Below are 11,449 nucleotides of genomic sequence, written 5' to 3' on the forward strand. Positions count from 1 at the left end.
CACAAATGCTGAGGTATGTTCTACTAAATACACTATAATTTGTCAATAAAATTGCACTTCTACAATAGCAATCCATAATCATTTGCACACCTGCGCATATGGAGTTGTATCCAAATGCTTGCACAAGTAAAAACACAGCTTGTATAGCTTTCCTCCTGCAGCAGATGGTCTGATGTATTATCATGACCAGGGAGGGCTGTGTCACAGAGGTGGAAGGATTCTGTGCCAGTGAAACCCTGCTCCTTGGGTGCAACACTCTTCTTTCTCATCTTGGACAGTTGTCCCTTAGCTGTACTTCTGTCCAACCCAAAAAACGCTCTGAAACAATTTTCTTTGTATAAAATATTCTGTATGACTATAAAACAAGAACTGTCAACAAGATACTTTTAAGTGAGACCATTTATTAGTTTCTGCTAAGTCATGTTAGAAAGCACTCGTTAAAATTTAGAAGAGGTAGCTAATTATAAAAGTGCCTAAATACAAAGTTTTTTTCAAGTTGTGTTTGAAAAACACTTTTAATAAGACCTGATTCACAGAATCAAGGCAATTTAAGAAGTACACTACCACAGTAAGTAGAATTAGGAACTGTGTGAACTTTTGGAACTATACGCATCAAAACTGTTTCATTATCATGTTCAGTGCTGTACCAGTGATACGTCTGACAATAAATTATCAGCAGTAAAACATAGCATTTCTATAGGACACACTGGCTACAAAAAAAAAAAAAAAAAAAGATTGAACAATAGTTACCCACAGCTAGGAGATCTGCTCTTGAAGTCTCTGATATAGGACAGAAAATGCAACAAGTCTCTTGTACACAATTTCCAAAAGTAAGAGAGAGAGGAGAACAATTCCACATATTAAGCTGAACGCCCAGCGGGGTCCCAAGTACGTGTAGAGTTGACTAACAAAGACTGGGCCAAGTATACGTGCAGCACTTCCGGAGGCAGTCAACCAGCCCATGTAGACACCCTAGAACAGATCAGAGAATTTTGAGTGCTGATGCGAAACTTCTGAAACATTCAAACACAAGCTATTATCAAGCCATTCTTATCAAAAAAACTTATTTCTAACTCTAAAATTGATTAAAATGGACTTTTAGGCCACCTTTTTAAAAAAGACAATTTAACTAGATGTTTGCATACAAACATTAGATAGATAAGCTGGAATGGGCCCAAAAGTGAACCCATGGCCTTGCATATCCCCTCTGATGTGGCCAGGAAACAGACTTATGTGGCATTTAACTTCAATTTCTACATATCCTGTCTTGCTGCTACATAGTGTGTTGTGTAAACAAGGCCACTTTCTCTGCCACACATAACTTGGCAGCATGTGTTGCTAAGGGAGTGGCATATGGTACTTTCTCCACTCTCACTTGGAGTTGCATAGTCTTGACACTCCTGAGGCTTCACTTTCCCACAGACACCACAGGAAGATGTGAAGGGTAGAGAAGAAATGGGAGAAAGAATAAACTTGGGAAGGATGAGTAGTTTCCCCCTGTATCAGACAAACATGTAAGACTGTCAGAGGCAGGATGTGCCTGAATACCTGCTGGTGAGAAATGCAGGAGGGGAAAGCACTGCTGCACTCAGATCTTGCTTGTGGGCTTCCCACAGGCATTTGGTTGGTTGCAGTGAGAGCAGATTTGGGGTTGATGCAAGGGATGTGTGGGATGAGGAGCTCCATCCCACATATGCAATGGTTTAGTTGGATATAACTTGTGACCTCCCCTGCTACAATTGGATTGACTAGACTACAACAAAGTGCCACTGCTCTATGGTGTTTTCCTCATGTGATGGCACAGAACTCCTCCAGCAAGAAAACACTCATCAAGACAATGAAACATTATTCCAAGTTCAGCAAGTTTTCTGGCACTCTTGCAAAAGTTTATAGCAAAATTAGAAATTAATTTTGTTATTTGTAGAAAAGACCTTATCTACACACATCACAAAAATCTTTCTTACCTGGGGCTTTGGTCCTATGATCTTTGAATATAAAGTGTAAGACATAACATTACAGGCTGGATAACCAAGTCCTAGTAGAATGACAGTAGTGATATATTGGCCGAAATAGATGACTGGAGTATAGAGGCACCAGGACTGTGACATAGGACATCCTGTTGCTTCAGAAGTATTACTGGATGGAAGCATCCATTCTAGTGTCCGGAGAGAGGCAAGGCTTTCACCAAAAGTCATTCTTGGAATAGAATTATTCTTTATATCTGTGAAAAAGCAAATAAAAGGTATCATATACAGATATTCAGTAGGAAGCTTAGAAGTTTAATATTAATATTTGTACCTTCCCACTGGATATTAGGTAACTGATGTCCCCACGGTAGTAAGACAAAGAATCCAACCAAGATAATCACTAGGCCTCCATAGAGTATAGCACGTTCACCAGTCCTGTCAGATAATGAAAACCATGATTACAATATTCATACTTAGGCTAACTAAACCAACCCTGCATACGATGCAAGATGCAGCAAATCTAAAGTCTGTTTGCTTTTCTTAAAAATATAGATATTTTAGTAGGTACACTCTGGGGATCAGGATGCTACTAGTGCTACAAGCAACTAGTTTAGAAAGGTTTGTGGACAATCATTTGCAACCTAGAGTTCATCAAACCTTTTAATTTCAGAATTTGTTGCTATCATACTTAGTAACTTACCTTTTGGAAAGTACTTTAACTGCTAAAAACACAATGACCGATTCAATGCCAACTGCACCAAGGATTAATCCATTGATAAACACTGCTTTTTTCCTGGTCCAGGAATACATATCCATTGTCAACGGTGTGGCTATGCTAGAGAATAAAATAAAACAAATTAGTATTCTCAAATTGTGCCTACGGTGATTGATAAGTGAGTTATTTGGACACCAGGCAACAGGAATCTCTGGGGTCCTAAAGAGCTGCTGGTTTCCCCTTCCTTTGTTACAGGTTTCTGCTTCTGTCTTATTTTTTTAGCCCTTGGACTTGTCATAGTTTGCCCTTACTTCCCCAAGCAACTAGAATGCATATTCCTATGGTGGTTCACCTCTGTTCATGTTGCCCCTTTAAGATATTTTCTGCAAATACTACAACAAAATAGTTCACTGTATAGTTAACTTACAGTACAAGACAACACCTATCTACTCAGAAATAAGTCTCTGTGTTTAATGGGGCTTTCTCCTAATTAAGCAGGCATAGGATGGCACCCTAGGCTTTGGACTAGGATTGGCATTGAGGGGGAAATAGGGTTCTCCTACATTTAACAGTTGCATGGCAGGCTGAAATTCAATGGGTTAAGTGTTTTCTAGTACAGAAATACAATTATAGAAAAAGATTCAACGTGACTGTACTCTGACTTTGTGCTGTATGATGCCCCTTATGGAATTATGAGAAAGATTATAGAAAATGGAGAAAGCCAAAAGTATGTAGAGGAGGATTCTGCGAAAAGAAGCCACGTTAAGTCAGAACTGAAATAAATCATTAGTTGGGCTGTTAGTAGAAGTGAATGCTTAGCAAAGAGAACTGTTGGTGAGAAAGGTGAAGAGTTTACCAGCTGAAGGCCTTTAGCCAAGTATGTTGCTATGCTGTGTGAAATGTAACAAGCTGAATAGCTAAGGCTTTGTTTTGAACTGATGTATAAAAGTTATTGTACTCCTCTGTTTCGTGCCCCATTTCCCTCACTTATAAAAGGGGGTTTTGAGCCGCACTGCAATGATGAAAAATGCCATTTCGAAATTCAAAATGTGCCCACTAGTCCAAAAAGGATGGTGGATCCCTGGCTTAAACCATCTCTCAGCTATACAATAATTAAATGCAGATATTTGATAACAAACAGATTGACTACAGTAAGGTGGTAAAGCAGGAGAAGAAGAAGTAGGTCATCACCATCATTTTACGAGACATTGCTAAAGATGTGAGAAACACCTGCCGAGAAAAACCAACCACCTTTTGAAAGTTCTGAGAGGACGTGCAACAAATATTAAGAATGTGTGTTTTTCTGTCTGGATACTGAAATGTTTAGAGACCTAAAATTTCATTTTATATACCACTGAATTTTTGACTGGATGTGAATGTTCTGGAATTTGTACTAACTTAGATGAAGTATTATCATAATGACTTATCTCGTTTTTTAAATCCCACATCAGCACATCCTTAAAACTAGAGCAATATCTACACATTAAATTGGAATATGGGTTTATAATTTATCACATTTTTCCTTGAGGAACTTTAATGCCTCTCCCTGAACATGTATGTGGTACCTCTCTCTGCCTCTCCCAATTTCTGTAAACTCCATGTGAGGCTGGATCTGGGACAGCTTTATTTTTGCTTATATAGTAAGTGCTACATATATTTATTGTGCTGTATAATGTGCTACACTTGACATTAGCCAAAAGGCTGAGAAGAGATGCTGTGCCAGCTGAAATTTCAGTTGTGTATCCTCAACTATCAAATTTGATCTTCTTATATTGGGGTTATTAGGAGAGATTTCCAATATGAACTGCTTATGGGAATACAGCTGAGTTTCTTATTGCTATGACTTTGGGTCTTACTGTACTGCTACAAAAACAGATATCAAGTATACTCACGTTTCAAAGACTGCAAAAACAAATAAGACAACAAGGAAAAGAAGGTTTGTTGATACAACAGCCACATGGTCAATGGTTGCTTGACTATCTTGACTCCTCTGCTCGTTTTCTGAATCAAAAAAGAAGAAGAAGTAATAATAATAATAATAATAGGAAAGTGTTACACAGTTCAGATGTAATGACCTTGGTTTAATAAACCATTGTTTATTAAGTCAAAATGAGGCAAGCCCCTGCAGTTCTTTCCTCCTTTTCACTTACGAACTAGAACAGAAAATGTTTTCTGTTACATCTGGAAAACTAGAGTTTACTCTTGGGTTACTATCTAGAATATTAAACCAGAGACTGAGCTATTGTTTCAGAGCTGAAATATAACAGGAAGCTATGGTTTCTCATAATAGTTTAAGCAAAGAATAGAAGTTACAAATCCTTGTACTAGCAGAACTACTTCATTGGATAGTGCCCTTTGTATGTGAAGTTTCACTATAGCCATTTCTTTCTATTAATATTCCAAGGTGTACTACACTGTTTTATTTCAAGTTTTCTACAAAAAATATTACCTTCAGTTTCGAAGTTAATGCTGCTTTGTGGTCTTCCCATGTCATCTACATGATGTTCTCTAAAAATAATTATACATTAAAATAATTAATGCACTGAGGAAGCTTTGCAAGCTACAGCAATACATTTCAACACCCAATCTTGTAATATGTTATGTTCCAAGTAGCTTTTAATATTTGACCACTTCATTTTATTATCATTTCTAACCCAATTCCTCAAATTCCTTTCTGTTAACATCAGTTCAGTAACTTTCTAGGTCATGTTGAAGTAAATTTGAATGCCATGAAACTGAATAATTTGCATTAGCTATTGGACTCAAGTGTTTCGATAAAGTAAATCCATCTGCAACTGTCCTGTTAGTTTTTGGAAGGCTGACACCTGACAAACATCAGTTAGCCTGATAATGAAATGAGTATAAATGATCCCTCATTTCCACCAGCAAGATTTCAATTTCACCTTCTCAGAAAAATGAAGCCATGCTCTTAGAAGATAACAAGTATAGTCCTCAGTAATTTATTCTGGAAAAAATGAAGTTCAGATTACCCCCAAACTAAACTTCTATGCCTACTCCAAGGAATTTGGCATATGGTTTGGACTTGATTGCTCCAGGACTTCAAAACTCTTAGTGGCAAGTCCTCCACTTTCAACTCTGTAGCATGGAGATGGTTTTTCTAATTTTCAGAATGGGGAAATAAATCCCTAAATGACAATAATTAGAGAAAAGTTGGAAAGCTTTCCAACAGTCCGTAAAAACTAGCATGGAAAATGAATCATATTATTTGTGCAAAGTTAGAGATAATTTCTTTCCTATAAGGGCCAGGAAAAACTTGCCATTGTACATTAAGGAATTAAAATAGGGCCAAAATATATTTATCCAGATTGCGTGCACTCGTTAGATCCAAGAAGAAAATAAAATCTAGAAGTCCCAAAGAGGAACAAAGATTTAAATATCACATATGCATAGACACCCCTACCCCGCACGAAAGAGAAATTAAGGATAAACACTTGGTGTCTTAGAACAGTCTCAGTTTCTAATTACCTAAACATAGCAAATATCAAAACAATGTTGATGATTCCTAGGAGAGCTCCAAATAGTGCTGGTGTGGTGTACATGTTTATCTGAAGATGAATGGTTCTCCATGTGACTCCTTGTTCTCCAATAAGCGTAAAGAGGGTCTGAAAAACTGATCCAAAACAGAATAGAGTTAAAACAGAACATTAAGAGCATGTTCAAATATTGATGTTTTGCTCTGAACATGGAATCCAAAGTATTTCATAAGAACAGTGCATTTATTCCACAAAACAAAAATAAATCACTTCAAATTACATGGATTCCATGGATTGAAATGATGACTTTAATGCTGCCTATAATGCATGCATATATATATATATAAGATCCTTGTGAAAATTATAATTATTAAACGTAAACATTCTGTGTTCTTGTAATAGGAAGAACACATTATCCTTATGTTGCAATCCTACACACTTACATGGGAGAAAGTCCTATTGAGCCCTAAGCTCAATAGGGTCTGATTCACTTGCCTGCTTAATGTACCTTTTACTAAGCTGTAGACAAGGGACAGGGAACCCTTTTCCTATGAAGGGCCAGTTACTCACAAAAACATCAGTGCTCTGGCCATAGATTCCCCACCCCAGATAGATGTTAGAGAGCATGATGAACTCCTAACATTGTCACCATAAATGAAAAGCACCATAGATATTGAGGTGCATGGAACCCAAGAGTGCTTCTGATGTGGAAATGGCCCCATTTTTTTCCAGCACCAAATTAGGAACTATTACCCAAACCTGCTGCTTCAGTACATTAAAAGCATATGATAAACCATCTTCATACCCCTCAGTATCATCCTTAGAATTTGAGCTTGCAACTTCCAAATACTGTTTTAACTAAAGTTTACTTTAACACAGCAGGAAAATTAAATTTACACATACATATGCAAATGATTGAAGTAACATTTGAAGTCTTTAAGATTCAGAACGCCAAGTTTCCACATACACATCAGGTTTCATTTGAAAATAATGAAAATACAACCTACGTTGTACCTGGTCCCAGTATGAAACCCACTGCTTGACAAGCACTAGTGTTTGCCATGGCGCTAGTTCTTTCGGTAAGAGAGGTGGCACCAGCAATGTATGACCGAACTACTGCTACATTTCCTAAAGAAAGATGAACAGAAGGAAGTACGTTTACTTGACACAAATAAAACATTAGGAATTTATTTTGTTTACCTAAATTACTAGAAATGTAACACTTATTCCTCTTCCGCCATGTCTTATTTTAAAGAGATTCACAGATATTGAAAGCCATCTGATTACAGAGACACCTTTTCGCTGAAGTGATTATTCACAACTGTATCCATCTAATTTCAGCTGTTAAAACTTTTCAGTAACTTGGAACTTTTTAGCAGACAGGAGTTAAGAGCTCATGCTTCTTACATGGCATTTTTGAAGCTTAATGTGTAAAAGGCTCCTGAGGAAACTGCACTAACTTCCCCATGCTTTTACTCTTGCCAAACCTCTTATATAGCAGCTCTTTCAGACCCTCCGATTTCTCAGTGGATGTCTGTCACTACTGAGTCAGCTACTTAAAAAATATTGCACCTTTGGGCTACCATTGACTCTGATGCAAGGCCACAGAGAACTATGGGCAACTCACCTGGTAAAATTGGGAGACATGAGTCTATATTTTGAAGTTAAGCAACAATGGAAATTATATATTTACACAATTTCTGAATTACACCTTGCTAGTGATGTAGCAAGTGGCGCTATGAAGCAAGATAGATTTCATAGCTGCTTATGAGATTCTGATTAACCTAACAGCATAGCTGCCTTAAATAGTACACAACAACTGTCAATCTTCCATGTAAATGTTTCTACAATTACCTGCGCCAAACCCCACCAGAGCTCGAGCAACCAGCATGTAGTATTTGTTGTGTGATGTAGGTAAATGGACATAGGCATAAAGAAAGTTAGCAGCCACTGAAATGGTAGTTGAAACTACAAGAGGCTCTCTTCTTGGTCTGTAATTGGACCATGTGCCAAAGAAGGGGGAAGCTATCATCTGACCAATGCTATATGAAGCAATAATCCAGCCCAGGAAACTTGGATCTGCAGTTTTATCTATCTATGGAAACAACAAAAGCAACTTCAAAAACAAGCACATCTCATTCATCAGTTCCCAGCAAGAGTTTTACAAACAGCATCACAACATTTCCCAAGGTAATATAAATACTTTGAGGTATTGTCGTATTACTGAATTTATCCATTAGCTAAAATTGAAGAATTATTTGGGAAGAGACAGTTGAAAGGTATAATGCATTGCAAGGTGACAGAAAATAATGTGAGCAAGCCCACCGTAGAACTAATAAGGGACTATATTTGGAAGATGCTTTTTAAAACCACCCTGCTTAATGCCCAATTTATGAAAATAATTATGAACTGTTTTCTCAATAGCACTGCTACAATGCTAAGGTATAACCAATGGGTAGTATTCAACTACATTTTCTTCACACTTTAGACGAGCCATAAAACAGTGAATGAATGTTAAATAGTAGTATTTTGAAAAACAGGGTTTTAAACTAAACCTCTTTTGATTCAGCAGCCTGAATTTGCAAAATTGACATAAATCACCCCAGATTAAGACAACCACTTCAAATATCACAACAAAGAAACCTATTCATAGTCAAGTACAAAACAGATAACTAATTCAAACTCTCATGGTTACCTGTTGAAGATAGGGCCATATTGACATAATCACAATAGAAAAACCTGCAATGTAAATAATTGAAGTTATGCTTCTATTATTAAATCATTACATAACATTCTTCATATATCTGTCTGAATAAAAGGATTGTGTCCCTAAATTTTCAAAGTCCACAGAAAAATCAAAGTACAACCTGTTCCCTTATAATTTTATGGAAGCATATATTACCTTTTCTGTTTTATTCCTATTGGCTTTTTAGTAGCATGTGTCCAACTAAACAATCATAAATCTATGGCTCACTCCTTAAATATATGATCCAACAGAGCTTTCTTCCCCTAACAAAGTCACATGCTTTAATTAAGGCACAAGGTATCAGAGTTTATGGCCAGTTATTCAGGTTGAACTGAAACCAGTTGAGTTAGACTTTGGAAAAACTGATATTTGGATTAAGAGTCTTCCTACAGCTTTATCACATAAGAATCCCACTATAGCAGCTTATGGGAGGAAACCAAATTATAGCTGCAAGCAAAATATTGCAGGAAGATTTTCTTGAACATTAACCTTTAAAAAAAACACCAGGATAAACAGCAGTTCAGTTTCTCCAAATTAGACAAGAGTGCACTGAGAACCAGTCTACACTTTACTCTGGTTGGTATTCAGCTGTTTTACTCAGTAGACCTATTGAAACTAATGGACATAACATAGAAATATTCATTACCACCCAACTAAATTTTGGCATTTCCTCCATACTGTGGCCAAAACATGTATAGTCGTACCTTGGTTGTCGAACTTAATCTGTTCCGGGAGTTCATTCCGACTCCCGGAACTGTTCAAAAACCAAGGCATGGCTTCTGATTGGCTGCAGGAGCTTCCTGCACTCAACCGGAAGCTCTGTCGGATATTCGGCTTCTGAAAAATGTTTGCAAGCCAGAACACTCACTTCCGGGTTTGCGGCATTCAGGAGCCAAAATGTCTGAGTACCAAGACGTTTGAGAACCAAGATACGACTGCACAATACATTTCCATTAAAAAAGTTTCCATAAAACATTTTAATTTACATTCAATACAGACATCAAAGTGGAGCTGCAAAGTACGTTATTTTACAAACCAACACTGCTGAAGAACATTGTGAGATACATTATCCGAATGGATCTCCACCGGCTATTGTAATGCTGTAGGGTTTCCATAACACCATCAGATCTGTAACAAATGAAAACATAATTAAAGATTAACAACTCTTGGCACTTGTTTTTGTCTAACTTACAGCAATCTGTTCAAGAATAACAAGCACTCAGAGCAGTCCCTCTATGACAGGGGTAAATGTAAAGGTAAAGGGACGCCTGACCATTAGGTCCAGTCATGACCGACTCTGGGGTTGCGGCACTCATCTCGCTTTACTGGCCGAGGGAACTGGCATACAGCTTCTGGGTCATGTGGCCAGCATGACTAAGCCGCTTCTGGCAAACCAGAGCAGCACACAGAAACGCCGTTTACCTTTCCGGCAGAGCAGTACCTATTTATCTACTTGCACTTTGACGTGCTTTCGAACTGCTAGGTTGGCAGGAGCAAGGACCGAGCAACGGGAGCTCACTCCGTCATGGGGATTCGAATCGCTGACCTTCTGATTGGCAAGTCCTAGGCTCTGTGGTTTAACCCACAGCGCCACCCACGTCCCTGTGACAGGGGTAGTCAACCTTTTTATACCAACTGCCCACTAATGCATCTTTCTTGATGGTAAAATTTTCTTACCGCCCATCAGTGCTCGATGGAAGGAGCATTCAGCTTGTGCCCTATCACCCACCTAGAATCCCGAAACGCCCTGGTGGGCAGTAGGGACCAGGTTGACAACCCCCTGCTCTATGACTTCAGTATTTAAATACAATAATTTTTAAAAACCAGTAAATGGGCATAATGAAAGCCTTTCAAAGGCTCAACTAAAAAAATGCCACTGGAATAAAATAAATAATAAGAGCCCTTTTAAAAGGAGGCGCCATAATACCAATATTCGTTGTGACGCTTCACATTTTTATCTAGAAGCATAATATTTGATTCTAAAGTTCAAAGCCTACTGACCTTTTGGCGCTAATTAGAAGAGTATAGGAATATAAGCACTAACCCCCAAACAACAACAAAACAACACTTCCGCCCTCGCCTGGACCACCAGGCCCTTCCTTCCCTCAGCGACTGACAATCCGACACCGGCTCTTCTTCAGGGGCCTGACTCCGAGGCGAGACCCCTTCAAGGAGCGCAGCCCCCCTCCGCCTACCTCCAACTGGGGGTCCGGGGGTCCAGCAAAGGCTCCTCCTGCCCTTCAGGCGCAGCTTCCCAAACAGCATCGTCGGCCATGGTCGGCTTACGAAGAACACCAGCAGCAGCGAAGGCAAGACGGAGCAGGTACGCTGACAGGAAGAAAGGAATGGGTGGGACGGGGATCACGCCATTCCACACACGCCCACGGCCGCCCTCCTTTCCTTTACTCCGCGTCTTCCCGTTCAAGCCGTGAGGTGACGCGCCACGTGACTGACGGCGAACAAAAAAAACAACCACCACCAGCCTCCCACAACACCAGGCACTTGTTGGTCACGTGAGAGGAGAGGC

At 38.8% G+C, this 11,449-nt stretch overlaps 1 protein-coding gene across 1 annotated transcript; it reads right to left on the bottom strand.

Moving 5' to 3' along the window:
• Window positions 1-381: 381 nt before the first annotated feature.
• Window positions 382-11,439, bottom strand: MFSD8 (major facilitator superfamily domain containing 8). The gene is made up of 12 exons (XM_028744450.2): window positions 11,118-11,439; window positions 9,959-10,050; window positions 8,872-8,915; window positions 8,031-8,271; window positions 7,191-7,304; window positions 6,169-6,313; window positions 5,132-5,190; window positions 4,575-4,683; window positions 2,668-2,802; window positions 2,299-2,402; window positions 1,965-2,221; window positions 382-972 (listed from the first exon to the last, which is right to left on the bottom strand). Exons 1-12 carry the CDS (start codon window positions 11,195-11,197, stop codon window positions 757-759), a joined length of 1,596 nt encoding a protein of 531 aa, XP_028600283.2. The 5' UTR covers window positions 11,198-11,439; the 3' UTR covers window positions 382-756.
• Between the last annotated feature and the right edge of the window lie 10 nt (window positions 11,440-11,449).

This window comes from Podarcis muralis, chromosome 9 (assembly GCF_964188315.1).
Source record: "Podarcis muralis chromosome 9, rPodMur119.hap1.1, whole genome shotgun sequence".
Classification (NCBI taxonomy): Eukaryota; Metazoa; Chordata; class Lepidosauria; order Squamata; family Lacertidae; genus Podarcis; species Podarcis muralis.

Bases quoted from the DNA above. Each gene is read 5' to 3' on its own strand.
- MFSD8 (XM_028744450.2), bottom strand. From the start codon at position 11,197: ATGGCCGACGATGCTGTTTGGGAAGCTGCGCCTGAAGGGCAGGAGGAG. The intron at 6,314-7,190 runs GTACAACGTAGG...GTTTTGGATCAG, and splicing joins GGGTTTCATACTGGGACCAG to TTTTTCAGACCCTCTTTACG. The intron at 5,191-6,168 runs GTAATTAGAAAC...AATTATTTTTAG, and splicing joins TTGATATTTGCTATGTTTAG to AGAACATCATGTAGATGACA.